Genomic DNA, 26774 nt, shown 5'->3' on the forward strand with positions numbered 1-26774 from the left:
GGGGGGGGTTCCGGCGGCGCTCGGCGGGGGGGCGGCGCGGCGCTCGGCGGGGGGGTTTCGGGGCGGCGCTTTTTTTTGCTGCTTGGGGCAGCAAAAAAGCTAGAGCCGGCCCTGTACATCAGTTTCCACATCAGGAAAATGGGGAAAATAATACTTAACCACATCACACATTCATTAATGTTTGTATAGTACTTTAAGCCAATTAGACAGAAGGTTCCCTAGAAGCACAAAACATGACGACGACGAGTCATTAGGACCATTCCTTACCTAATGTGATTAATAATAAGATTTGTAGGTGGTATGAAAAAATCATCCACATCTTCAAATGGCGTGCGGATGATATGCTGATTTTCCCCTGCACTTGCCTCTGATATTACCTACAATAAATAAACAAAATGTTGAGCATAGGGAAAACAAGAAGGAAGAGAGAAGTAAATACAGGTTACATAACTGCGTTACACCAAAAAGATATTTGCCTTGCATCTAGGAGATTCAAATTGATTAATACTTTCAAAATAGCATTTGGAGTAGCTGCCTTGAAAAATAGTGTTAATAAAATGGCATTTGAAGATTGACATTTGTAAGGTAAGTGTACAACTCTCTCTGCTTTCATAAGATGATGTTCATAGCAGTAGACAAAGCAATCATGCACAAGTTGAAATAGTGTGACAACACTAAACCCTACAATAATGTATTCCAAACTGTTTAAAGTAAACATTTATTTCATATGTATTAAACTCACTTAAATGCACAATGATAATTCACTGGCTTGAATGATCTAACGCTAACTTACAGCAATTAATTATCACTTTGAAGGAGCAGAAACGTTCACCCATCTAGTGCACCATGTAAAATACATGGAAGAGCAGAGAAAGGCACTCTCTCGAAATGCTGTCCTTCAGAACAAAGCAAACCTTCTGCTGCCATGGAAACTCTGATTTATCATCTCCCTTATAACCCCAGAAAAATGAGGAGGTAGAAATTTTCAACAATTAAAATATTAAATACAGAAATTGTTTACTGGGATTGTTTTGGTTCAAGAAGATTTAGGTCAATTCATTAGAAGTTTTTGCTAATGTGACATGCTAACAGGAGTTCTTTTGAATTTATGGCTAAATAATTAATTACAGGATGTGCTACAATCTTAAAAGGTTTAGTTCAAACATTCTGGTCATGCCATTTCGATTTCTTCCAATTAAATTGTTTGAGAAAAATGCCAATTTTTGCAGAGTGCTTTCATGAAGCCAGAAACAGTATTGTACATTTGCTTTCCCATAAACTAGTAACAACAAAACAATAGCAGCCCCTTAATAGGCTGCATTGCTTTGTTTGATAAACCCTTGATTTCTGAAGAGGGAGAAAATTAAGGTCAAGCTGTACAGCTGAATTTCTTTTTTTTTTATGACAGAGCTGTGGGAAACCATTAATGTTTTTTTTAGGGTGGGGGAGTGGGGTGGAACCTCATCAAATTTGACACTGCAAACTTTTTTTGGGGGGGGGGGGAAGAGAGAGATCAGAAAAACAAAAGGCAGACCGCTGCTGATGTTAATCTAATGCTATCCATGTGTATCTGCACTTCACAAGATAACAGAAAGGACCATCTGAGAACTGTAGCCCTATAACAAGTTTCCAGCTGTGCAGTTGGTGTTGTCGTGTTAATAATCACAAGTCTGTGCCATCTTTCCTTTAATTACAGAAACTTCTCACAGCTGGATGGAAGCTATTAAGTTGGAATGGGTAAAGGGACTCCATTTTGTCTTCCTCTATCTTGTCCAGGAACCTATGCTAGTCATCAGGGAAGTTAGCGGAGATTGCTTCAGAAACTTCTGTTTAGTTGCTGCTGTTCTGTTGCCAGAGGTTACAACAGTGCAGGATTCCTGAGTTATTTAGCAGGGCCCAGGTGGTTTGTAAAATATGTATGGCAATACGGCACCTGCTGTATAATACCCTGGCAACTGCTGTAAAGAAGGTGATAATTTATGGGCAAACGTCTGGCCTGAATAGTTTAACTGGGCACTTAGCTGCTGTGCAGGGCAGCAAGGAGAAGATCCTCCCACTCTCAAGCGCCAACACAAGGGCTGGAGTAGACTCAAGATATTTGGGTGCCTAACTGCCTCTTTAGGCATCTAATGCCAACATTTGGTGCCACTGACATTTTCAGAACCACTGTCCAGCTGCTATCTAACCCTGTAGGCATCAAAGTATCTGCTGGTGGGCCCATGTCACTGCTTGGAGCCCGCACTCAAACTGAAACCCCAGAGCAATTCTCACACTGGGCATTCCCTTATCTCTCCTAAAGCACTCAGTTGCATTAGTGTGTGCTGAGCATGCCCATGGGCTTGGGCCCCACCCGAAATCAGGGCCAAGCAGGTTGGGAATTTTTCGGCTCACGCTTGTGTGTGTCCCTAGCATACCCAATAGCCCTATGGTTAGGGCACTTGTCTGAGAAGGAGAAGACTCAAGTTCACATCCCTGCTCCAAACCAGGCATAACAGTCTGGATGGCCTCCTCTCTGGTTTTTCATGAGAAAAAGCTGATCTTGCTTTTAGATGCCTAACTTCAGAAGAGGGTTTGTGGCTAAGAATATTGGCACTCCCCTCTGGCCTGTCACTCAGGTGCCTAAGGCCCAGATCAATGGGAGTTAGCTGCCCAAATACTTTTGATTGGGGTCTAAGCCCCACCCCTTTCCTCTGCATTTCAGTCCTGGCTAGGTTAGGCCACTCCCTGCTCAGCTGGCTCCCAAGAATCTCCTTCTTGGGCATCTAACTCTCCCTATGCAATGCACGGGTAGCCCAGGCAGCTAGCTCAGGGCTCAGAATTCCACTAGGTGCCTACGAGTGCAACACCTAAGTACCTGTCTATAGCTAGCCCTAGATTCAGTGGGGGTGGGGATGGGAAGAGGGGATTAGATCATTGAGTTGGATCTCCCCTATATCACAGGCCTTAAATTTCATCCAGTTACTCCCGTACCGAACCCAACAACTTGTAAAGCATATGTATCTTCCAGAAAGGCATCTGTGTGAGACAGGTGGGGGAAGGAAAGCAATTGTAGGAATGTGTTGCTCCCTAATCACAAGCCTTGAAGAACGGCAAACTGTTCCCTTGGCAATGAGGCAGGAGTAACCTTGTTCTAGTGTCTGTATTTGGAAAACTTATTGGCAACCTGACATCATCTTTGCAGCTGGTGTTCACGCGCTCAAAAAATAAGTTTGTAATCTTATGTGCATGTATACTGCCTAACTTCTTCATACGCAAAAAATGTAATCACTAAAAAGTGTTGTAAACAAAGTAAAAAAAAAATAAAAACCCCAAAAAAAGTTTTCCTAAAAAGCTTTTACAAAAAACTTAAAAAGCTCTCTAGCTACCAACAAACCTAATGTTCTGTTTCCTTTCCTATATCGTCGCCACAAGCAATTGTGCCTCTCTGAGGCTCAGTTCCTTCCCAGGACAGCAGCGCTGTATATTGCTCCTAACGCAGGTCTATGCTCAGTCTAGCCTTTAAGTATCTGGATGTTGTCGGCAATGATTTATAAAGGGGAAAGCTTGAGTTTCATAGATCCAGAAGGTTCTAGACCATGGGTATCAGAAAATAGCAATTACACAGCAGTACGTGTGGATGGGCCAAACTTGGGTCTTGTATTAGCTTGGTAAAATGATGTGTAGGGCTCTGGTTAAACTGGGATCAACATGGAGTAACTAGATGGAGGTTCATGGACTTATTCCACATTTGCACTAGGGTCTCTAAAGAAGAATTTGTCCTAGAGGCTGTGCGTGTGCTTCTTTATTCTTGAGAGCTGCTTTGGAAACCAGCCTGACCTTTTTATTCAGGAAAAGGGATTTGAAACTGAGTTTGCAGATACTTTCAATTATCACTCCCTTCTTTTACTTCTCGATACAAAAGTCTCAGAAGCAGTGAACAACCTCTTTCTCTGCTAAAGGTTTATATTTCATTGAGAGGAGAAGAAGAATACTAGTGTATTGCGCGCCATAGTTGGTTCACGAAAGAGACTCAAGATTTGGGGACAGAACTGAAATAAAATCAGCAGAATTCAAAGAAAATAAGCAGCATCTTAATGGACCAGCAGAAAACTTAGCCCCACACTGTATAAAGCTGAGTAGCTAATTGTTTTTAATATACTATCTAGCCTCTCTTGATGTTAAAAAGGAGAAACAGGCTTGTTCGGATGCAGGCACATGATTGGCCAAAGAGTTCTGAAGGAACTATAAAACTACAGTACAGTGTATTTGTATATATAGTGCCTTTTCCACACAATACCACATAATGCTTTGCATTCTTCTCTCGTCCTCCTTTACAGTGGAGAGGCATGCAGCCTGTGCTGGTGCAGCGCTAAGTGCAGGGCTAATTCTGCACCTCTTCTAGGGCTGGTTTGGCACAGATCAGAGCTGTCTGAGGGCCGTCCAGCCCAGATAAAATGATCCCTATGGCCTGTTATACTAAAAGGGAATACCCAGGGGGTAAGAATGTTGGTGGCACTGTTGTCCTCCCCAAACTTGCTCCCTGCTCCAAGGGATACTGCTATATGGGTCATGAGCTGGCTGAGTTGGTTCTGTGCCTGCTGTCGAGACCACCTAGACCAAAGGGGTATCCTTTACAGCTGCCTTACAACCACTTTGTGCCAGCGCTGTTTTAAAGGAGGCTCTGAACAGGTAGCAAAAATCACTATGAGCTTTGTTTGTTTGTATTTTTCTCAGTTACCCCAGTTCTTTCTGCATGCATTTGTGGCATTTGGCTCTGTCATCAGTCTTAAAAACAAAATGGACAATGGTAACAACACACTCCCACTACTGGTTTACAACATATTCTCTGCTTTGTGCCTGACAGTGGCTCAAAACCAGATTAAACTGTAAGAGAGGTGGGGGAGAAATAATGCACAATGACAATGCAAAAATTCAAGACAGAAAGTGTTATCAGTAGCCAATGGTGCTGCTAAAAGAAAGAGAGGGTATAATGTTAACTTTACACAACACTTACCTGCAGTGTTGGATGGGACTTCCGCATGTTCCCCCAGCTAAGGACCCAGACTTGGTCATGTGATTTATCATAATGTAATTTGGCTGGTAGGGGGTCAACATCCACAGACTTCAAAGAAACAAATATTTGTATTCATATTTAGTCAAGTGAAGGTGGCTTACAAACATTATTTATGTTAACATTTGTTTACAAAGATAACTGTGAACGTTCCTGTGGAATCCATTATCCACCCGCTACCCCCTCCTCCCCCCAATTTAGGGAGATGGAGGCACAAAGTTGTGTAATTAGCTAAAAAAAAATCACACTGTGAGTCAGTGACAGAGCCAGAAATAGAAATTAGGTAGCCCGATTCCAGTCCCCTGATCTGGCTAAGCAGACAACACTCCATCTCACACCACAACTTCCATCTACAGGGGCCAATTTCTGCTAGCGTTACACCTGGGCAATCTGGTTATAACTGAGGTCACAAACTGACCCAGTAAGTGTAGGTGAGAAATACTTTCTAGGTAGCTGCAAATGTGACTGCAGATGTCTTCCTAGGACTATGAGAATCATACCATCAAGCAGTTTTTTTGAGAATGAGGTTATAGCATGGCAAATGACGCCGTATACCCCAACGAGTGAAAACAGAATATCTGTCCAACACATGAGCTAGGTCACAGGTTCACTGGGTAGGGACCTAATTCTTTAGCATATCAAAGCCTCTTTGCCATCCTGAATAAATAGCTCGCCTGGTAAGTACCTGCATGACTTTCTGTGTCTGGATATCAATGATCATTAGTCTGTTCTGCTTGGGCTGTGTCACATAAATATATTTGTCTCTGACATTGACAGCTGAAGCCCAGAGGCAGGACTGCACAGGTCCACCTGCAACTTTAGGACAGATCTCTTCCTGAAAGAGAAAAGAATAGGTTTAATTTGTGCAAGTTCGGGGCCATGCTCTAAGCAGCCTGCACTTTAGCCTGGAATCATAGAACAAAAAAAATCTGTGGGGACTATCGTATGCCTAAATTATTTCCCCTCTCCCACTTTTTACCTGGAAAACATGAAATAATTATTGTATTAGGTAGCACACTGTAGTCTGGATCTATCCCAGTGAGATTAAGCAACTGGAGCTTGCTGCAAGCTCCCATTTATATTCAAATAACCACGATGCTGCATAGAACAGAATCTTTTGAAGTATCCCCTGGTACAAGAGGACTTATAGTGCTGTCAACATTTATTAGCAATATAAATCTCATTTTGGGTTTAAAACACAGTGATTTATGTTTTAATGAAATTATTGCACTGCATTGTTCCTACAGCCTTCATTCTCAGTTTTAGGAAATCTTGCTCTCAGGTCCTTGTGCATTTAGACTAGCAGCAGAAGAGTCCAATAGTCTCCTTAACTCCAACCTGGAAACATCTTTTATAAAAGTATCATATAGTGTGGGCTCGATCTTGTTGACCTTATTCACATCTGGGTCGTTTGTTGAAGCCTATGGGACTACACATCATTAGAGCCAGCAGGATTTGTCCTTTGCTATATTTTCTGTAATGCTGCTTCTCCTTTTTGGTGATAGCTTTCTCTTCATAGGCTTTCTTTCCCATCTTGTGCATTATGATTGCTGACCGGTAAGTGATTCTAACAGTAATGGTACTTTTCAGTTGGTATCTTTCAGGGTGCCTAACAAAGTACAATATTGTTTAGTTGGGGTTCTAAAACTCGGAGGGCCAAATTCTTGTTGAGTTCTGCATTACTTTGTGGGTGCACAAAGGCTGGAAATCAGCTAGATCTAGCCTGCTGAGAAGTCCTTTGGTTTGGTGAACAGAGCTTGTGCATCTTGGTCCTGGCATAGAAGTAGGTTGGGGATGGAGCTGGAGTGCATCGGGCCTTGGCTATCCTCAGGTGGCATGTGGTCCTTTGTGCACAGAGCTTTGAGAGTGAACCAGAAGGCAGAGCAAACACCACGATTTATTCTGTTTTTAAAATATCTCACAACTTTTAGGCCACTCTCATGATCTTTGAGCGCTGACTCATGATTTTCATGCGTGGGGGCTGGCAATATTCAGTAGCAAACATGCAGCTTGAGACTCAGGAAGCTACAACTCTCCATGACAAACTCTTCCTTCCCATTGCTCCCACTTTTGCATCAAGTGGAAACTTGGCACAGCAGAAAATCTGGGTCCAAGTGAACTGTCCAAGGTCCCTGTGACGTTGCACCCCATAATGCTTTATGGAAATATGCTTATGAATGTATATATGACATAACTGGAATATGTTTTATACTACATATGCCATGTAACATATCTCTGTAAAGGTTATGATCTTCTCAATATATTCATCCTATTTGTATGCATGTATCATTTTTGTATTCAAAATTATGAATATTGGCTGTGTACTTGTTTGATTTTAAGTAACCTTAGTAAGGCATTTGGGCACTTCTTTGGAAAGGAATTTGCAAGTAAAGTGCCCGGTCAAGAAACACTTAACGGACAATGGATCTTGGAAGGCTCCAATCCACATAAGAAGTCTACTTGAGGAAGTTCAAGGTAGCATGTGAGCAATGGCTGCTACCTGTAAGTTCTGAGTCATGCATGGTCATGTGACTTGCCCATGTGACTCCAAAACTCCATCTTGTAGCTAGGATTCTACACAGAGGGAGGGAGGGGTGTCCACCCACAAGAGAAAGTCTATTTAAACCCCTGGGAGATCCCTCCATTTCATCTTCAGCTGGCTCAAGAGATAGCCTCTCCACCCCAAAGGATACCTGAAAGAAACTGGGACAAAGGACAGTAACTACAGGGGGTGTGAGTGACTGCTGGACCTAGACTAGTCTGTAAAAGAGGCTTATTGGAACATCTCTGAGGGTGAGATTTTATCTGTATTCAGCTTCTTACTGTATTAGGCATAGGCTTGCGTGTTTTATTTTATTTTCCTTGGTAATTCACTTTGTTCTGTCTGTTATCACTTGGAACCACTTAAATCCTACTTTTTGTATTTAATAAAATCATTTTTTACTTATTAATTAACCCAGAGTATGTATTAATACCTGGGAGGAAGGGGTGGGGGCAAACAGCTGTGCATCTCTCGCTATCAGTGTTATAGGGGGCGAACAATTTATGAGTTTACCCCGTATACGCTTTATACAGGGTAAAATGGATTTACTTGAGGTTTGGAACCTATTGGGAGTTGGGCATCTGAGTGTTAGAGACAGGAACACTTCTTAAGCTGCTTTCAGTTAAGCCTGCAGTTTGTGGGGTGTGGTTCAGACCTGGGTCTGTGTTTGTAGCTGGCAAGCGTGTCTGGCACAGCCAGGCAGGGTTCTGGAGTCCCAAGCTGGCAGAGAAGGCAGGGGCAGGAGTAATCTTGGCACATCGGTTGGCAGCCCCAAGGGGGTTTCTGTGATAATAAAATATAATAATCTATGGAGATATACCTATCTTATAGAACTGGAAGGGACCCTGAAAGGTCATCAAGTCCAGCCCCCTGCCTTCACTCACAGGACCAAGTACTGATTTTGCCCCAGATCCCTAAGTGGCCCCCTCAAGGATTGAACTCACAACCCTGGGTTTAGTAGGCCAATGCTCAAACCACTGAGATATCCCTTCCCCAACCCATCACAGTCCCACAGCAAGTCAGTGAGAGAGGTGGAAACAGAACCAAGGTCTCTAGACTCCCAGTGTGGTGTATTCTCCACTGGGCCACACTGTGTATCTTAGAACAATAGTCTTCCTTAGCTGACATTAAGTAGAAGTGACTAGCATGTGAGAGGATATAAGAGCAGCACAAATAATAGTTTTAAGAAATGCACTAAAAATAACGTTGGGCCTGAGCCTACAACCATTGAGGCCCACTGCAAAACTTCCTTTAGCTTCAATGAGAGCTGTATACCCTGCGTTTGTATTACAGGTAAGGCTGCGAGTCTGTCACAGAGATCACGGAAGTGACGGATTCCGTGACTTTCCGGGACCTCATTGGCTTCTGCAGCCAGCAGGTGTGACTGACCCCAGGGCCGCCTGAGCAGCTTGGGTGGCCCTGGGGCCAGCTGCAGTGGCCCCCCTCCCCGCAACAATGGTGGTCCCAGGCCGCCCCCTGCCAGCAGCTGCGGTGGCAGTCCTGGGCTGCCCCCCACCAGCAGCCGCGGCGGCAGTCCAAGACAGTCCGGGCTGCCCCCCCCTAACAGCGGTAGCAGTGGTCCCAGGCCGTCCCTGACCAGCAGCAGTGGGAACAGTCCCAGGCTGGCAGGCCGCCCCCCACCAGTAGCAGCGGCGGTGGTCCTGGGCCGCCCCCCACCAGCAGCCTCCCCCCCCACCACACAAACACCAGCGGGTTCACCAGATCCCCCCCTCTAGAGCAGCAGCTGTGCCCCCAGAGCCTCCCAGATCACCCAAGATTTAGTCGGGGTAGATAGTACAAGTCATGGACAGGTCATGGGGCCTGAATTTTTGTTGATTGCCCGTGACCTGTCCATGACTTTGACTAAAAATACCCATGACTAAATCTTAGTCTTCATTATGGGTCATCCTAATGGGTGAACTTGCAAAAGTTCACCTGCTAACTAGCCATTAATTACTTTTGTTTCTTATTGGCTACTTTATTTGAATGCATAGTTGTGGAGCAGATACAGGGCATGGGGGGGGGGGGGGGAAATGAATGCATGCAGCTGTGGCTCTTAGGCCTTGTCTCTACATAAAAGTTGTACCACTTTAGCTCTCCCAGCACAGTGAACGTGATATCCCTGCTGTGGATGCTGTTATGGCTTATTTCTGTACAAGAAGGGGAATGAATAAGCTATAAGCACTTTTCTATTGGTACAACTTCATCCATACTAGGGATTGTATCAATGTAGTAAAAGAATCACACCCCTAGCACACATAGTTACACTGGTCCAGTCCAAAATCAGTCTGTAGACCAGGCCTAAGTTTTGAAGATAATGGGCCAGATTGTCTAGTGTGGCTGAGTTCTGCTTTATGCCTCCCACAGATCCTGGAGCCAGCCAGAGTCCAGTCTGGTTTCTGATGTAAAGGCTTGTCTACACAGAGAAAACCCCACAGCACCTGGTGCACATTAGCTACTCTACACTAACTCCCTGTGCGGACACTTACTATGTGCTAAGAATGCCTTTGTGGGCATCAGTTTAGTGCAATTTGTATTAAACTAACCCCCATGAGGGCACTTTTAGTACACTGTGGGTGTCCACATGGGGAACTAGTGTGAAGTTCTTAGTGCACTTTAAATTCATACCCTAGCTTACTGTGCACTAACTTCCGGTGTAGACAACTTCTAAGTTGGAGCAGCTCAGAGCACATTTAACTTAAACCTGTCTACAGGCCCAGCAACTTTGTGCTACCATAGTGGTGTAACTGAGCTGGAGCAGGGACCAGAATCTGGCCCTCTGGGTCTAATGCAGCACTCACTTCAAATTTAACACATTCAGCCTTGCCCACACTAAGTCGTCTTTTATGCCAATCTGATAGCAAATGAAGCTGCTTCTGTTGTAAACCTTCTTTGTACAACCGTATCACTGTTTACTTTTTTCTTTGTATTATTTTTAACATTAGCCATGTAATGTAAATCTAATTTATTTAGAAATATCTGAACCAGGGTCTACTCCTGCGCTCATTGAAGCCAATGGCAAAGGGCCCCAAGACTTCACTGGGAGGCGGATCAGGTCTTTAGCGGTTTCTCTAGAGATCAGACATATAGCACTGCTAAAAGTTCCTTTTAAACCCACCACTGGTTTTCTTTAAGTGCCCTTCTTTCTTTGTTCTTTTCAAGCTGAATTTCCAGTACCACCTTTCCAATATTTACAGCTCTTCAGAAAAGAAACCCAGAAGTCTGTCTTTGAGTTGTAACGGCTGTAATAAGGTTTAATAATATGTCCACACAGGGTGCTCAAGGGTGAGGATCATAGTGTTGATTTATAAGATGATATATTAAAAGGCTCAAATGAAGGAAAAATATTAATCTGAGAGTTATTTATATTTAAAAGATACTTATTTAACACGATGATGCCCTTTCTTCAATATGGTAAATAAACAAATGACAAATGGAACATTTCTGGCCATATTTCAGTACCTATATTTGAAGATATTTTATAGTTCAATATGATTATACAAGTGATGCCTTATTGTGCAATAGCATGACATGAATACTGAAAAAACTTAATTCAAGGCCTTAAAGGCATGTGATATCTTGCTATAGCACTTGCCATGTTGTGTGATCCAATACTAAAAGTTCACTGCCACTAGGACAGAATTTTCCTTTACCAGTTTTCTTTGAATTCATATAATATTGGATTTAAAAAATCCCATTGTTTGTAGAACATTTCAAATAGACAAATAGGAGTCCCAAGTTGTCCTTATTTTCAATGGAACTTACACAGAATGTTCAGTAGAGGTGTAAACTTCTCCACATCACTATCCCCCACATGCTGCCACTGTATCTCAATTCTGACTTGGGGAGCCATTGCATGAAAAGCTTACATGCATGAGAATAAGGTAACTATAGTCAAACACTCTGTACCACATTAATAACCCCCATGTCAGGATCAGAATATGCATTGTTTTTATTTTTAAAATCAGCCTTAGAAGCATAGGGATTGCCAGAAAGGATCAGACCTGAAGTGAAGACCAATTGCATATCTACCCTGCAGAAGAAGAGGTTACTCACTTTGTGCAGTAACTGCGGTTCTTAGAGATGTGTCCCCCTCTTGATGCCCCACTTCAGATGTGTGTTCCTCTTGATCAGAGATTTTCAGTTTGTTATGTCCGTTGGGCCTGTGCATGTGTCCTATGCATCCTTGTGCCAGATATCGAGGCTATAGGAGTGTGTGTATGAACCTTCCTCAGTTCCTTATCCACCCAAACATTCCCTAAGGAACAGTCTGAAGCAGAGGGAAAGGAGGGAAGGTAGTGGAGCACCCATGGATACACATCTCAAAGAACTGCAGTTACTGCACAAAGTGAATAACCTCTTTTTCTTCTTCCAGTAGTGTCCCTATGGGTGCTCCACTTCAGGTGGACTTCTGAGCAGCATCCCTAGATGGAGAAGGGAGCTTCAGAATAGAGCCCAGAACTGAAGATAGTACTGCAGAACCAAGTGCTGCATCAGATCTGACAGCATGGATCAGGACATAATGTTTCAAAAACATAAGTACTGAAGCCCATGGTAGTGGCCCAACATTTTTCAGATATTGGTAGTCTTCAGTAATGCCGTAGATGTTGCCTGCAATCTGGTTGCAGACCAGAGATTCCCCAAACTCTTAATAAACCTACATGATACCAGATGAGCAAATATGGAGAATCTTTCTACTAGAAGATGAAAGGCTGATATTGCAGCCAGAAGGACCTTAACTGAACTAGTTGATAACCCAAATTTCTTTAGAGCCAACAGATAATCCAGGATGACTGAAAGGCAGCAACACCATCACCAATGGAAGAATCTATTTCATTTCTGCAGGTAAGTAGTGCAGGTTGACCTCTTTCTACTGTTCAGTAATACTTGTTGTACTTCCATAGAGCAGGAAGATTCTAACCCCATGAGCCATGCCCTGAGGCAGAGAACCACTAGGTTGGGAAGAAGCACATGACCTGCATCCTGTGACAGGAGATGAGGATTGTTTCTGAGCTTGAATGACAGCTGGACACACGGGTGAACAGGTAAAGGTACCAAGCTTGTCTTAGCCAGGTCAGCACTATTAGAATAACTCTGGCTCTGTCCTGCCTGATATTGTTTATCACCGTTAATATCAGTAACATTGGAGGACACACATAGACCAGATAGTTCTTCCAAGATAGAAGAAAGGCATCACCCAAGGAGTGGTGGCTCAGACCCTCTCTTGAGCAGAAAAGAGGACACTGCCTGTTCCTGGAGGTGGTGAAGCAATCCACCTCTGTAAGTCCTCATTTTAGGAATATGCTGGGGAGAACTTGGGTGTCTAGCTCCCATTTGTAGACCTGCGAGAGATGTCTGCTGAGGACATTGGCTGTGGTGTTCTGAATACCGCAGAGATAGATCACTGAGATTTGGATCTGATGAGCTATGAACCAGTTCCATAGCTTCATGACTTCAGGGCCAAGAGAGGGAGATCTTCCTGCTCCCCGTTTGCTGATATAGAATGTGCAGGATACGTTGTCCGTCATGACCCTGATCGATTTGCCCCTTATGAGGGTAGGAAATGAAGGCAGGCCCTGACAGCCCTGAATGCCAACAGATTGATGTGGAGACTGGTTTCTTAAGTTGTCCATCTGCCTTAATTTGTGCAGGTACTGAGGCAATGCATCATTAAAGTCACTGATGGGTCTGGCTGACAGAAAGGAACATCTGCACAGATGTTGAGTTGGTTCTTCCACCAGTCTAAGGAGTTCCTCACTTGTAGAGGAACTGTCACCTATGTGTTCAAGGTGTTTCTGACTGGACAATAAATTGTTCTAAACCACCCCTGGAATTTCCTCATTAGCAGTCTGAGTTTAATCTCCCTGTTTTTCCTTCCCCTGGATTTGAGGGCCAGGCAGAAGTTGCACTTCTGGGAGACGTGGGACTCCTGCAAGGAATGAACACACTTAAGTGTGGCTGTCACTCACAGGTATAGTCTCTTGGCAGGAGAGACAAAGTGTGAAACCTGGCAAGCCAGGCATGCCCTACCAGGAAAAAATAAGTCTCCCCAAGAAGAAAAGGAGTAAAACAATTCTCTCACTATTTATCTAACTATAAAAACTATCTAACAACTACAGAAATATTACAAAAGCCAAGGCATGCTCCAGGTAGACATGGTAGAATTCTATCTCAGGCTGAGGTGGCTGAGAAGGAACTGATGGTGGTTCACCTGCGCACCCCTATATAGCTTCGGCAATTGGCATGAGGAGGCATAAGGCGCATGTGTGGGCTGAACAGACACTGCTAACTGAACATCTCTGAACAAGGGCTGCACAGATGCATGTGGACCTGAAGTGGAGCACCCATAGGGCCTTGAAGAAGAACTGTATTGAACAAGTACTGTGGAAGTACCAACCCTTGCATAGATTTAGGCCCAAAGCTCAGTATTTCCTGGGTGCAGCTGTGACAGGGATTGCAAAGCAGCTGGTTGTGACTCCCTGATTCCTGAGCCATATCTGTGGTCATCTGCCAGCTAAGAATACACAGAACACAGTACTATTCCAGTTGCATGCCCTGTCCTGCCACCAACACTCCCTCACCACCTGCACCCGGAGGCTGTAGAATGGGGGAGGGGGCATAAAAGCTATTTACACCAGTATTACATTAGCAGGGGCCACAATGGGGCAGCCCTCAGCTGGGGAGACCTAGTTGTTTTGTGGCCCAGTTCTGATTTGGCAGCATTTTATATCCACTTGGCAGATTTGGAAATGACTACGCAAGGTGTTGGATACTGGCAAGCCAGGCCCAAGACATTCTGTGATTCCAAGGCTAAACTTCCTTCACCTTTTGCATGGCCACAAATCCCCGCCTTGCACATCCTCAACTGGACACTTTGTTAATGTAACTTTTCCCTCTTACTGTATAGCCTCTTCACAAAATCTAGGGAGCACAAGCTGACAGATGACTTGGATACTTTATTACAAAAAATCAAAACAAAACAAAAACTTACATAACTTGTAAAAATCTTCTCACTGGGTTTGATATGTCTTCGGATCTCACATTCGTTTGGCTGAATGATTGTGATCCCATCATTGGAAAAGACATAAAACATATTTCCCACACTTAGGCCTTTAAGAAAAAAAAATACAAAGCGAAAGAAGCAGAATTTAAAACAACAAAACCACATTTCTAGACTTTTTATTTTTGGAAGAACAACAAAAAATCACTTTACATAAAAACTGGTAATTTGGATGCAGTTGGTGCATTCACAAAATCAAACTTCATGTCATAACGAGGGCTTCAAGGTGTGAGGAAGGAGGTACAGACACATTCAAAAACACATTGCTTTGGTGGCGGCAGTAACAAAGATAGGGAAATATCTTGAGGTCTTCCATGATTATATCTGTCTCAGAATTTGAATGTGTGTGACATTCTAACCTTGCCAAATCATGACTTTTTCTTTTCCCATTTACACTGGAAATAGCTTGCTAACTGTTAGGCAACTGAGAAGGCACTGTCAGCTAAAAACACACAAACAAAATAACCCCTCAAAGTCACACAGTTACAATTAATTTGACCTTTTGCAATTTGCAAATTGTAAAGATGAATAAAAGCATTGCTTGATTATTTCATGAAATACATTTTAAAAAAATCCATCCTGTAGTCTAAAACCATCTGCATGAACCAAGAATAGCCACCAAAACAAATACATTTTTGAAATTTTGCAAACTGTAATTCACAAATGTGGAATATTTCAGCATTGCAATAGCAATAGCTATCAAAACTGGGGCATTCCAGGAGCTTTTGAAAAACTGGCTGCTTCTCAGTGGATTTCTGTTGTAAGATTATAATTTCACATTTCTGTTGAGCAGAAATGCCCTACAACATTGATAGTTTGATTCTTCTTCAGCTACATGCAAATGCAGTAAATTATATCTTATAAATGGGTTAGGGAATCTTTTCAAACACTATACTCAGAAAGATCCCAACACTCTTTAAATTTTTATACCACCTGCTAAATAAATTCTTCCAATGGCCTTTGTTATCTCAGATAATGTTGATAGTGTACTTATCTGCCAAACTTCCATGGCACTGGTGATATAGAATTTTGTTTTTAATAAAATTTGCTCCATAGAAAATAAGGTCCTGATCCTGCAAACACTTAGAAACATGAGCAACTCCACACGATTGGGACTAGTTCTCCTTAGATTACCATCTATAAATCCTATTAGGAAGACTCACATCTAAAGCGTTACTCCACATGCGTTAAGTGCTTCCAGGATTGATGCCTGAATCATCATAGGAGATTTTTACAGTAAGAACTACATATAATTGGGACTAACAGTTTTAGCAAATTTCATAAAATATTTGCTGTATTTATTTAAATGACATTTCAGCATGGGAGGGTGTTCCTTAAATCTAAACGATCTTGGTGTCAAATATCTGGCTTCAGAGTACAACTGCATGTAGAGAGACTTTTTAGCTTTGGCTATGTTTGCCGCTGCACTGAGAATCGGATGCTTTAAGATTAGCCTCTGAACCATACCACAGAAATACCCCAGTTAAGGCATCAAGCGGATACAGGAGCTGTGATCCTTAAAGGTGATGCCACAGTGAGGGATCATGCATTCTGAAAAAAGCATCAATATTGAATTTCCACTCAGGCTCTACCTAAGGACTAAGTAGATTGGTAGGTGCTAAGGGCTAATTTTCCAGAAATACATTACCAGGTCATTTTGCCCAGGCATGGTAGCCAAAATCCACCCTCACTGCATGCACATAACTCCCTCTTATTTCAATGGGAACTGAGTGTATGTATCGGAGAGCAGAATTTGGCCCTTTGTGTAATGAGTGAATGAATTTGCATATGTAAAATAAAAGTTTCATTTTAAAAAGTGAAAACAGTCATGCAATAAATTATGACAATTGTGATAGATGCCTGTTATTATCTGCATGCACATTATTCGTGTTATTTTATTTGATGATTTGGTTAAGAATATGAATGCACTTTTCAGCTTTTAGTAGCCCCTAATAGCAAAAACACTGCTTGATAATGCCTTCAGTTCTGTGCAGATTTGGAGTTACTCTTCCAATTTACTTCAGTTACCTTGCAATGTTTTAACATGATGGTCCTGAATCTACTTCCACTAAAGTCCGTGTGAGTTTTGTGTCTAACTTCAACGGAAGCAGGACCAGGCACTATTTAAAACATTAAGATGTTTGTTGAAGATAACACTCTTTTCAGGGTTTACAGGGTATTAAATTAAAATGCTCTTATGGTCGGTAATTTTCAATCTAGCTTTTAAACTCAAAAGTTACTTTTCACTAGTTAACCCTTGGAGTTTGACTGTCATATCAAAAACATGCACCTCAATCTTGACTGGCTTACACACAGTAATGGTCCAATCGGTATCACTAGGGCAATCCATGTAATGGTTTTTCTCATTCTAATCCAAATCGATTGAAGGATTTAAATAGCTAAAACTGGTAATACAAGGCTTTCATGTTTAAATTTATATACATATATAATTCTGATGATTATTTATTTGTGTGCTCTCCCTGTCCTCCCTTGGCCCAGACATAATGAAAACTATTCCAGCTTTGAAAATAGTATGGCGATTAATTCTGTATCTGAGCCACCCACTCTTCTATCCACTATTTTCACTGTACAAGATACATGCACATAAAAGCATTAATTATTGCATATACTTTCAATTCTATGTGAAACTGGCTGAGCATGCTATGTGCGTTCATTTCCTGGGTTATAGTTGTGTATATGAAAACTTTTGAAAATATAGCCCTCTTTCAATGATCAACTGCAATTATTTAAACTCTGATTTAAAGCAAAAAGCTTGCTTCATGCAGCACAACATACAGTAATTAACTCACATCATTAGTTTACTACAATATCTAATTTATTATAATATGACAACATGAGAATTTGATCACCTTAATGGATTCAGCTGTACCCATCCTTTTGGTTAATAATGTTTATTAAATCACCAGCTTTAATTTTAACAGCAAGGAAAAATAAGTAAAATAAAATGTAAACAAACAAACAAAAGAAAAAGCGCTCTCTCATCCAGCCTTTTCTCTTTGCCAAGTTTTATCATACTAAATTGGCTCCTTTCTCTAGAATGAATTTGCAGATCAAATATTTTACAACTTAATTTCTAATATGTAGGCAAAGATTTATATAATCATATTCTAAACACACAGTTATTTCAGGAACATTGATAATAAATCTACTCTCACTAGCACCGTTTCTCCCTCTAAATGTTCAGAATTTAATTTAATTTAGAAATGTGCAGGTTTGTTTCTGGTCAGTTTACAGTAACTACACTATATTTAGTAGAACTATTATTCAACTTTACATATTCCTTTAATTCCTTTTCTGTCTGCTTATTCCATGTAAAGTTTTCTCACCCCACCCCTTGAGGATCTTTAAGGTAGAACATGGGATACACAGTACATAAACAACCATGCACCATTACATAGGTGACGCTTGACTGATTTAATTCAACAGCAATTTCCGATCTGAGCAAACTATACACTGGAATGGAGCAAATCTAAATGCCCACAGTGCAATTTACATGAAGCTCAGCAGTGGAGAAACAATCTCCATCATTGTGTATTACACAGTAGCTGGTGCTGAGTTGGGAATAGGGAAGAACTGTCTCAGGACAATCTGCTCAAGTTAGTGATCCTGCCACTTGTAATGACCCAAAACCCGCTGCTTTTACACATATGCCATCAGCACTACTGCAGAGAATGGGACAGTGGATACACTCTGGGTGTTCATATGCCAAGATGAAGAACTACAGGTCACTGAAAACTGTCACTTTCCTTATGCCTCTAAAATCCTCAGGGCAAAGCCAAAGCAAAACGAATAGCCCTAAGCCAAGTGATGCAATAAGAGCCTCTCTTTGCATAGTGTAGAGGACCGGGTGTGAAATGGTCCTTGTACTCTCAACTAGTAGGATGGAAATATATGCTTTGCCTGATGGCAGAAGGAAAGGATGCTTGTGCCAGATACATTATGGAGGTTGCTCAAGAACAATTTATTCACTGGTGAAGACTTGATCCATAATGCTAGTAGGTGTGGAAGATGCACAAGTTAAGCCTGCACCCAATCCAACACCAGCTTGTGACTGGACTTTAAAAAAAACCCACCCAAAACAGTCACATCTTTTTAGTGGGTGTTTTACAGTCCAGGGGCCAATTTTTCCAGTGGCTTGGAGGCACACATGCAAGACCCCAAAAGTGCCCAAATGTCCACATTTGTGCATGCAGTTGGATAATATATGCTTGTACATATGCAAGTGGATAAACTGTAAAATATCCAATTGGAGCACAACTGTTTAGATATTTTTGCATATTCATTTACTGCCATTGCATGTGCAAATCGGTATCTAGATATCTTAATACCTATTTTTGCACATAACTACAGGATATGCACACACAAAATCAAATCAAATGTTGGCCACAAGTGTCTCCTGACGGAGTTTGAGTCCATTAGCTACTTAGGATGCTTTTTCTCTAATTTAGCCTTCAAGTTACAGAAATTTTGACCTTGTGCAGGACACACTATAAATCTGATCGGATTAGAGTTCTTAATTGCCAATTAAAACAAGAAGAAATGAGGCATCCTGTGCCCCGCATCTATTTAAAGGATTGGAGGGAGCAATAACTATTGTTTCACCCAACACATATGAACACAAGCAGTGTGTGTGTGGTTTACATAATAAACATTTGTACATACTCTTAAAGAACAGGCAAAGAACAGCATGATCCACATGTTTAAAAATGGAACTTATATTTATATCTACATTTGTTCATTTGCAGTAAATTGAGATCATAGTTGTTCTGGAAATTCTGTTAAGCTATTGATATTTGCTAAGAATCTGACATTAAATTGCATTAGTGATTGTTTGTGCCAAATCAACAATTTCAAATATATCATGATCATCTATAATTTTATATAAAAAAAATCTAAGGGAATATGTACAGGATTTACATCACGAAAGTGACATCTATTATATGAAGGGTGGCTTTTGGACTGCTGGTCTGATATTTAATCTGAAAGCCGTGAGAGCTGATAAAGTTAGTGGCAAGTCAGTGGAGAATGGCCCATTATGGAATTATTGAAGCAGACAAGCACATTATCACTACAACAAAACAACTTTACTGCAGTACCTTCCTCTCGCCACAGTATGTTTGCAACTGCAGCATCAGAAAATTGGGAAAGCCAGAAAATAATCAAGAAAAGAAAAAAACATACAATGTCAAAATTTTCATTGTAGCAGTTAACTGAATTAACACTGTGATTTTAAGTGAATCGCTTAATTTGTAAAAACTTCATAGCATTCATCCAGGCAAAGTATTTAATTTGAATAAAACATCAGGAAAAAGAGACATTTCCAAAGTCAAACTTCTCCTTGTGGGAGAGTCCTGCAGTCCTTGCGCTGATAAAATTCCCATTACTATGAATGAGAGTTTTGCCTGTACCAAGACTGCAGGATCAAGCCTTGATGTACAGAATATTCTCCTGAATGTAATTGTAGGTACAGTACAGACAGCGATTTCCCATACATTTTCATTAAGCAAATATAATATCTTTCTGAAGCCTAGAACAGACAGTTATACCAACGAAATGCTTTCCAGTATTTCCTCTGGAAATGTTACGCAACAACACTATATTTTCATTTAGGATTCAAACAACATCCTTAGGTATATTACTTGAATTTTGGTTTGTAATATTTCAAATTATTTCTCACCATAGTATAATTTCCCTTGCCCGAGGGTTCAAGTGAAAGTGACAGATATTTGCAAGAATACACAATTCTATTTAATGAACCAAGTATTGCCATGACTGTGTGTATCTATTGTTAACATCTAATTCAGAATGTGGTGTATTTTTGGGAGGTGACCTAAGCAGCAGAATCCTGTTTACACATAGCCCTAAAATATCAACCCACGCATGTACAATCTGCAGAACCTTTAGAAGCATCATATGCAGAAGCACTCTGGAGAGTTACTCCAAAGTGGCAACCAATCAGCTCTTCAGAAGACAGTGGCTAAGATTTGGATGGCAAAATACTTGTCTTTGTTATGGAAAATAATCTTAATATTTTTAAAACTGTTTTGATTCTTTTCAATGTGATACAGGTACACTAAAAAATTCAAGCAATTTGAACTGATGACATCCCTTAAAGTTAAAATAGTTTCACAGATCACTATTCTAGGCATCCAATATTTGGCTATTTTGAGTATTATTTGTCTTGAAAAAGGAAAAGTCTGTACAAACAGAACAATGAAATTTCATTTTTAAAATCAGGCAGTCATTAGAAGAAATCTCTGGGTTGTATTCTTTTACATCCAAAAATATTAGCAATGTAGAAAAGCTATCTATGCCCATATCTCAACACAACCCTAACACACAAAAGACCCTCAACAAGGTGATACAGTAAGTCTTCTATCATACTTCATGTGATATCTTCTCAAACTAGAGCCCAGTTCTGTAATCACCAGGGCTGGCTCCAGGCACCAGCTGAGCAAGCTGGTGCTTGGGGGGGCTCTGCCCTCTCCTAGGGCGGCTGCGCCGCCTTTTTTTTTTTTTTTGTTCCGCTCCGGCCGCCCTGTAGGGGGCGGCGGCGCGGAGAACCAGAGCGCCCTGCAGGGCAGTCCTCTTCCTTCCCTCTCTGCCGACCGGAGCGCAGCCCTCGCGGCAAGCGGCAGGAGGCGGCGCAGCGGGAGGGGCCGCGTGGCAGCGCCCCTGCTGTAGCCCTGGCCGCCCCCTTCTCTCTCTCTCTCCCGCCCGCACTGTACACAGTGATTAAAACCAAAGAGGGGAAGTGGTAACTTCAGATAAACCACATAGCATTAGAACAAAAATAAACAGTGGGTTCCTAAAAAGATAAAGGAAAAATTAAGCTTACGAGTCTTTCTGGCTGAATCTTCGATGAAGAGAGAAGATATGTCCTCATCCACTCCCACTTCATTTTTAGCAATGCATGTGTAGGCACCGGTGTCTTCATATCGAACACTACTGATATGAAGTTCACTTCCATTTGCTGCAACAAAGACATCCATAAACTGTTCCTCACTGCTGTAACATAGCTGTTCAAATGCCTTAGCTTCCTAAAGAGGCTTGTTATAGGCTTGCAAAGTGACAAGTTTTTATCTCTGAATATTTTCCATGTTTAAACTGAGATTTTGAGGAATCTGCGTATTGCTAGAGGATGGAAGTGTTTTCTTTTCCTAGTGTCAAATACAGACTTCCCACAAAGAAATAAAGTGAAATTCCACATCCAAACAGAATTGCAACATCTCACTTATTTGCCTGGAGTAAAAATTTGTAAAATTGCCTTTTTTTGGGCACAAAATCATACAAATACTACACAATTTTTTTCATCAAATCAATGAAAACCTGATTTTTCACCATTTTAGTAGAGGGTATTAATGTTTTCTACACAATCCCACCTATTGTGTTGTTCTCCTATAATGCACTATCATTTAAAAAACCCTTTTAACTGTGCTAGGTGAGGTCTCGTTTCCTTATATTTGTATTGCAAGTACAATTTACACATGATCCTGCCCTCTGTTAGCTTTTGAAAATGAGGGTCTAAAATTAGCAATGAGAAATAATTTCATTTGCAGATGTTAATCTGAAAAGGGAGACACATGAGTCAGAGCCTGATTCTCAGTAGATTTGCATCTCGTATAGTCATTTACATCTATACAAAGTGAATGTACTATATTGCCTTTCTGATTGTTCCTGATTTAAACCATGAGCAAAGCAGTGGAGTATCAGGTACACGGTGTTTTAATAGAATGCTGTTATCATTTTTACCAAGCAACATTGTACTTTATGGAAAAATCACTGGAGAAAGAGATAGAAAAAAAGAACAGAGGTCATGGAACATAATTTTCATACTTTTGTGACAGCAAAAGAAAAACATCTATTTTTAGGTGCAACATAAACCATTTAACTCCTTTTTTTTAACAGTACATAAATTTCCCAGAATTCTGTCCTTACCTAAGAGTGTTAGTTGTTTGGATAATTTTGGCATGATATCAATGCCATTTTTTAGCCAGGTAATTCTGGGATTAGGAATGCCTTCAGCGTGACATTTGAGACTTGCGGATACGCCAGGTTCCTGTGCCTGAGTTTCAGGATATACACGAATCACTGGTGGCACTGTGGAAATAAGAAATTGGTGACTTAAAACTAACTGGTCAATTGTCATCTCTCTTTGTGCTTTGTAATCCACTGACTTCGATCTCTGTTGTATAAAAAGCCTGATCCAAAGGATTGTGAAATAAACAACACTCTCTTTTCCATTGTAAACTAGAGTTAAGGTTGCAGTGTAGAAAAATCATTACTGTATTCCGTTGACTGAATCAAAACAAAATGCTCCAAAATTAAATTCAGGAGGTTATCCTTGTATCTGATTTTGTAGTCAAATCACCTTTGATTTTGTTCATTAAGGCCTTAAACCAACTCCGACTGAAGTTATTGGAAAGACTCCCATCAGCTTCAATGGGAGTCGGATTGGGACATAAGGGGATTATTCATGTGCTTAAAGTTAAGCATGTGCTTAAATGCTTTGCTGGCTCAGGGCCTAACGATCTTGCTCTCTAATATAAACTGGAAACATTGCACTGAAATTGGTGGGAGCAGAACTGGATTCTCTGCCTGCACTTATTCAACAAAAGGCACCCAGCTATTCAATATTTTTAATGATTAAGAATGCATAACAATAAAATAGCTTAAATATTTACTACATATGATTCTGAGAAAGTAGGATAGGTATAAATTATTTATTTAGTTGGAAGGTATCCAAAAATTGACAATTTCTTGCAGGAAGCATTTGTGTACTGATTGGCAGAACTACTAATTATATTACAATTTCAAACAAGTTAATTGATTTTCAGTCATGTTGCGATCATTGCTTAATTCAACAAACCTTAATATTACCCATTAACCATTTTTTAACTATCTACTCTGGTATGTTTAAATATTTTAAAATAATTCATAAGTGTTTTTAAGTTTGTTTTTATTCAGTGTACTATTCTTACTGTTACTATTTAAATACATTTCAATTTAATGCTTGTGAAAGTTGCCAGGGTAACAGAATTACAGAACTGAAGTCTTAAGTCCTCTACTTACAACAAATGAAAGCCATTTAAAATTATATATTTGCTCACCATTACCATACAATTTCCACAGATATCTCCTATTTTTGAATATAAAGAAATACTGTGGTATTTCATACACCACACTGTGTGAAAATTGTTGGCAAATAGTGACTTTTGAATGGAGACAATAGGTGAACCATGGATACCATTCAACTGGATTGTTCAACCAATGTACCTCAGTCCTGACTTAAAGAGGCGATTAATCAAAAACTGCAAAAATAATTGTAAAGATATTAGGTCCATTAAATCTTTGGTTTTTCAGCTGAAATTCCCAATTTTAATTGTGATGGACCAGATATTCAAAGGTATTCAGGCATCTATAGATGCAGATAGACACCTACAGGGATTTTTGAAAGCACCTAAGCAGGTTAGGTGCTTAACTACCATTGAAATCAATGGGTGTGTGTGTGTGGGTGTGTGTGTGTGTCCATTAGGAACTGGACCAAGACTACTAACTTTTAGGTAGGCCACTGAAAAGGTCAAAACTTTCATTCCCGGGTAACCTATGTCAGATTCACTCCAGCAGCCTAGAAGTGAAAGGTTCCATATCCCATTACCAACCTGTGGAGATAAGAGTCTTTGTAGTGTTTATGACTTCAGCAATTGTGAGTATAGCTTCGATAGCCTTATCAGAAAGCCACATAAGCACCACGAGTCTGTTACACTGCCAAAGGTAACTCCCCCAGTTTACAGATCATGTTTTCTTACAGTGGGGAAAAGGAAAAGGTTTTTATGGCTTGATCTTACACCTAAAATCTAGTTCCTGCAGCATAGCAAAGAACTAAGCCCCCTTCTCACCAGATTTGAGAGAGTATTTCTTTGAAGGGGATGTGAAATTCTATTTTTACTGGTTTTGTTTCAAAGTCTGAAGTAGCACTTGCAGAGGGGGTTGCAGAGAGCTCAGGGAAGAGCAAGAAGGGATGCTCATTTGGAAGAAACAGCATCTTCTCTTACCATTTACTGAAGGACACAGAACATAGGAAAACGCGAGGAGGTGAAAAGAACAGACCAGAAGATTGAAGGATAATAGCAGATGATGGTACAATATAATGTGTCCCAGAACAAGAATTCCCTTTCTCCCTCACATTCTCAGGAGGATAGAAAGTTGTAATGTGAAAAGGGAAATTTCTTCTATAAAGGGAAGAATATTATATTATCTGCCAACAGGAAACTGCATATACAGTAATTTAGATGAAGCAATCTAAACAGAGTCTGTGTAAAACCCTACAGTGTACAGTACCCATTGCCAGATTCCTGACACTAACACTCCCAAAGGGGTGTAAACTAGGAGATTTGGCAATGTTCAATGGCTGTTCTTAATCACAGAAGTGCACACTGCACCTTTTTCCAGAAAGCAAAAGTACTGGTATACAGGAATGCTGCTTGTATCTGCCCTGTGCATCCAGAATGCACAAGAGCACCATCACTAGACCATTGCAGCTCTCGTCACAGTGCTCCAAAGAGAAACGAGAGCAAAGTTTGTCCCTTAGTACTTTATTATACAGTACTGCAGGCCCTATAACAAACAAAACTGTCAGTCATAAGGGTTGGGCTATCAGTTTGGTATGGAGAAGAGAAGGATCAAGATTCTCTTACTCATGCTCACTGGTTTTTCTAGTCACATCTTGACAATACAGAGGAGATCAAACACAGACTGCCCCACATTTCATTATACTGATTTGAATCAACAGAATGTTTGCAGTCATCTCCCAAATAAGGGACATAAGATATTGGAGGTCGCTGGCTTGAAAATCAGTAGATGAAAATGTTCCAGTTCTATGAGTCTGAGAATCTTGGGCATATCAGGTGCAAAGACTTGTGTATTTAACATTTCAAAAATGTGTCAAAATTAATTCATTGCTAATGCTCAGCTGTCGATAGAATTTGTAAGGCAGTAACCAATGAAATGGTCAAATTTCTGTCAGTTTTTCAGTTAGGAAATTTTGGGAATCAATGAAGTAACAGTTTAAAGACGCACAATTCTGTAGAATGCATAGGCCCCGGGATGCTAAAAGTACCTTCATCTAACAGCTGGTATAGAAAGAAATGCTACCAAATGAACCTTATCTACAGCTTGCGAGGGTGCTTGATATCTGTCTGGGGGTAGTTCTAGTAATTAAGTTCAACAACATGCTCCTTAAAGCTTCTTTTTGATGACCATAACTAGTGAGAGAAGATTCCATTCTCTCTCCCTTGCCTACTGGGTACCTACAATAGGTATTGAGTTAGCACCTCTGGGTAATCTTTTGAATGGAGTCAGACATGACAGCAAGGCTTCAAGTCTGTTTTTATGGATTCGAAAAAGACTGTTCAAGTGACCTGAGGCAATGAAGAAAAAAACCACTCCAGAATTTACAACAAAGAAATGTCTTTAGAGTCTACCTATGCATTAGATATTTAGATTCGTTTTATTTCCTATTCATAAAAAAAAGCACAATGCACCATTAGTGCCCTGTCATCTATGGCAATAAGTAACACAAACCACAAGTACTTTTAACCAGACTGACAAGCTTAGTTTCTGACCCTGCCAAGTCTACTAATCATAGTCTGTCTAGAGATATAAAAACCAGATTGATTAGATTTCATATTTCAAGAGAGCTGTGTGTAGAGGCTACTATAAAAAGCAAGCTTAATTTTAGTCAATTAACATTAGAAGGGTGCAATTCCTAAACAAATGGATTTATTGGCATTTTGACTTAATCCTCCTACCATTAAAGTCAATGGCAAAGCTCCCATTGGCTTCAGTGGGTGCAGGATCAAGCCATACGATAGGAAAGATACATATTTTATAATATATTATAAATTATCATGGGTTTTTTTAGCACATTTCCTGCTCAAATGGCCTTTTAACTTTTGACTGCTCAAAGGACACTGTTGTGATAGGGATCTCCAAGCATGACTGATGATTTAAGATTTTATTTTGGATTGGCAATTGCTGGATTTTTTTTGTTTACTGTGAAGCCTTAAGGTTAGATGAAGGCACTTAACGAAGCTGAGATT

General features: G+C 40.7%; 1 protein-coding gene across 1 annotated transcript in view; it reads right to left on the reverse strand.

Moving 5' to 3' along the window:
• FSTL4 (follistatin like 4) overlaps positions 1 to 26774 on the reverse strand; it is a 485177-nt gene that overhangs the window by 7337 nt on the left and 451066 nt on the right. Inside the window, exons 10-16 of the mRNA XM_026659459.2 lie at positions 22612 to 22773; positions 21512 to 21646; positions 19770 to 19796; positions 14584 to 14702; positions 5736 to 5885; positions 4994 to 5101; positions 268 to 377 (exon numbers count right to left, since the gene is read on the reverse strand). Of these exons, the coding sequence (XP_026515244.1) occupies positions 268 to 377; positions 4994 to 5101; positions 5736 to 5885; positions 14584 to 14702; positions 19770 to 19796; positions 21512 to 21646; positions 22612 to 22773 (811 nt within the window). The remainder of the gene's footprint in view (positions 1 to 267; positions 378 to 4993; positions 5102 to 5735; positions 5886 to 14583; positions 14703 to 19769; positions 19797 to 21511; positions 21647 to 22611; positions 22774 to 26774) is intronic.

Source organism: Terrapene carolina, unplaced genomic scaffold, assembly GCF_002925995.2.
Source record: "Terrapene carolina triunguis isolate 2854851 unplaced genomic scaffold, T_m_triunguis-2.0 Scaffold629, whole genome shotgun sequence".
Taxonomy (NCBI): Eukaryota; Metazoa; Chordata; order Testudines; family Emydidae; genus Terrapene; species Terrapene triunguis.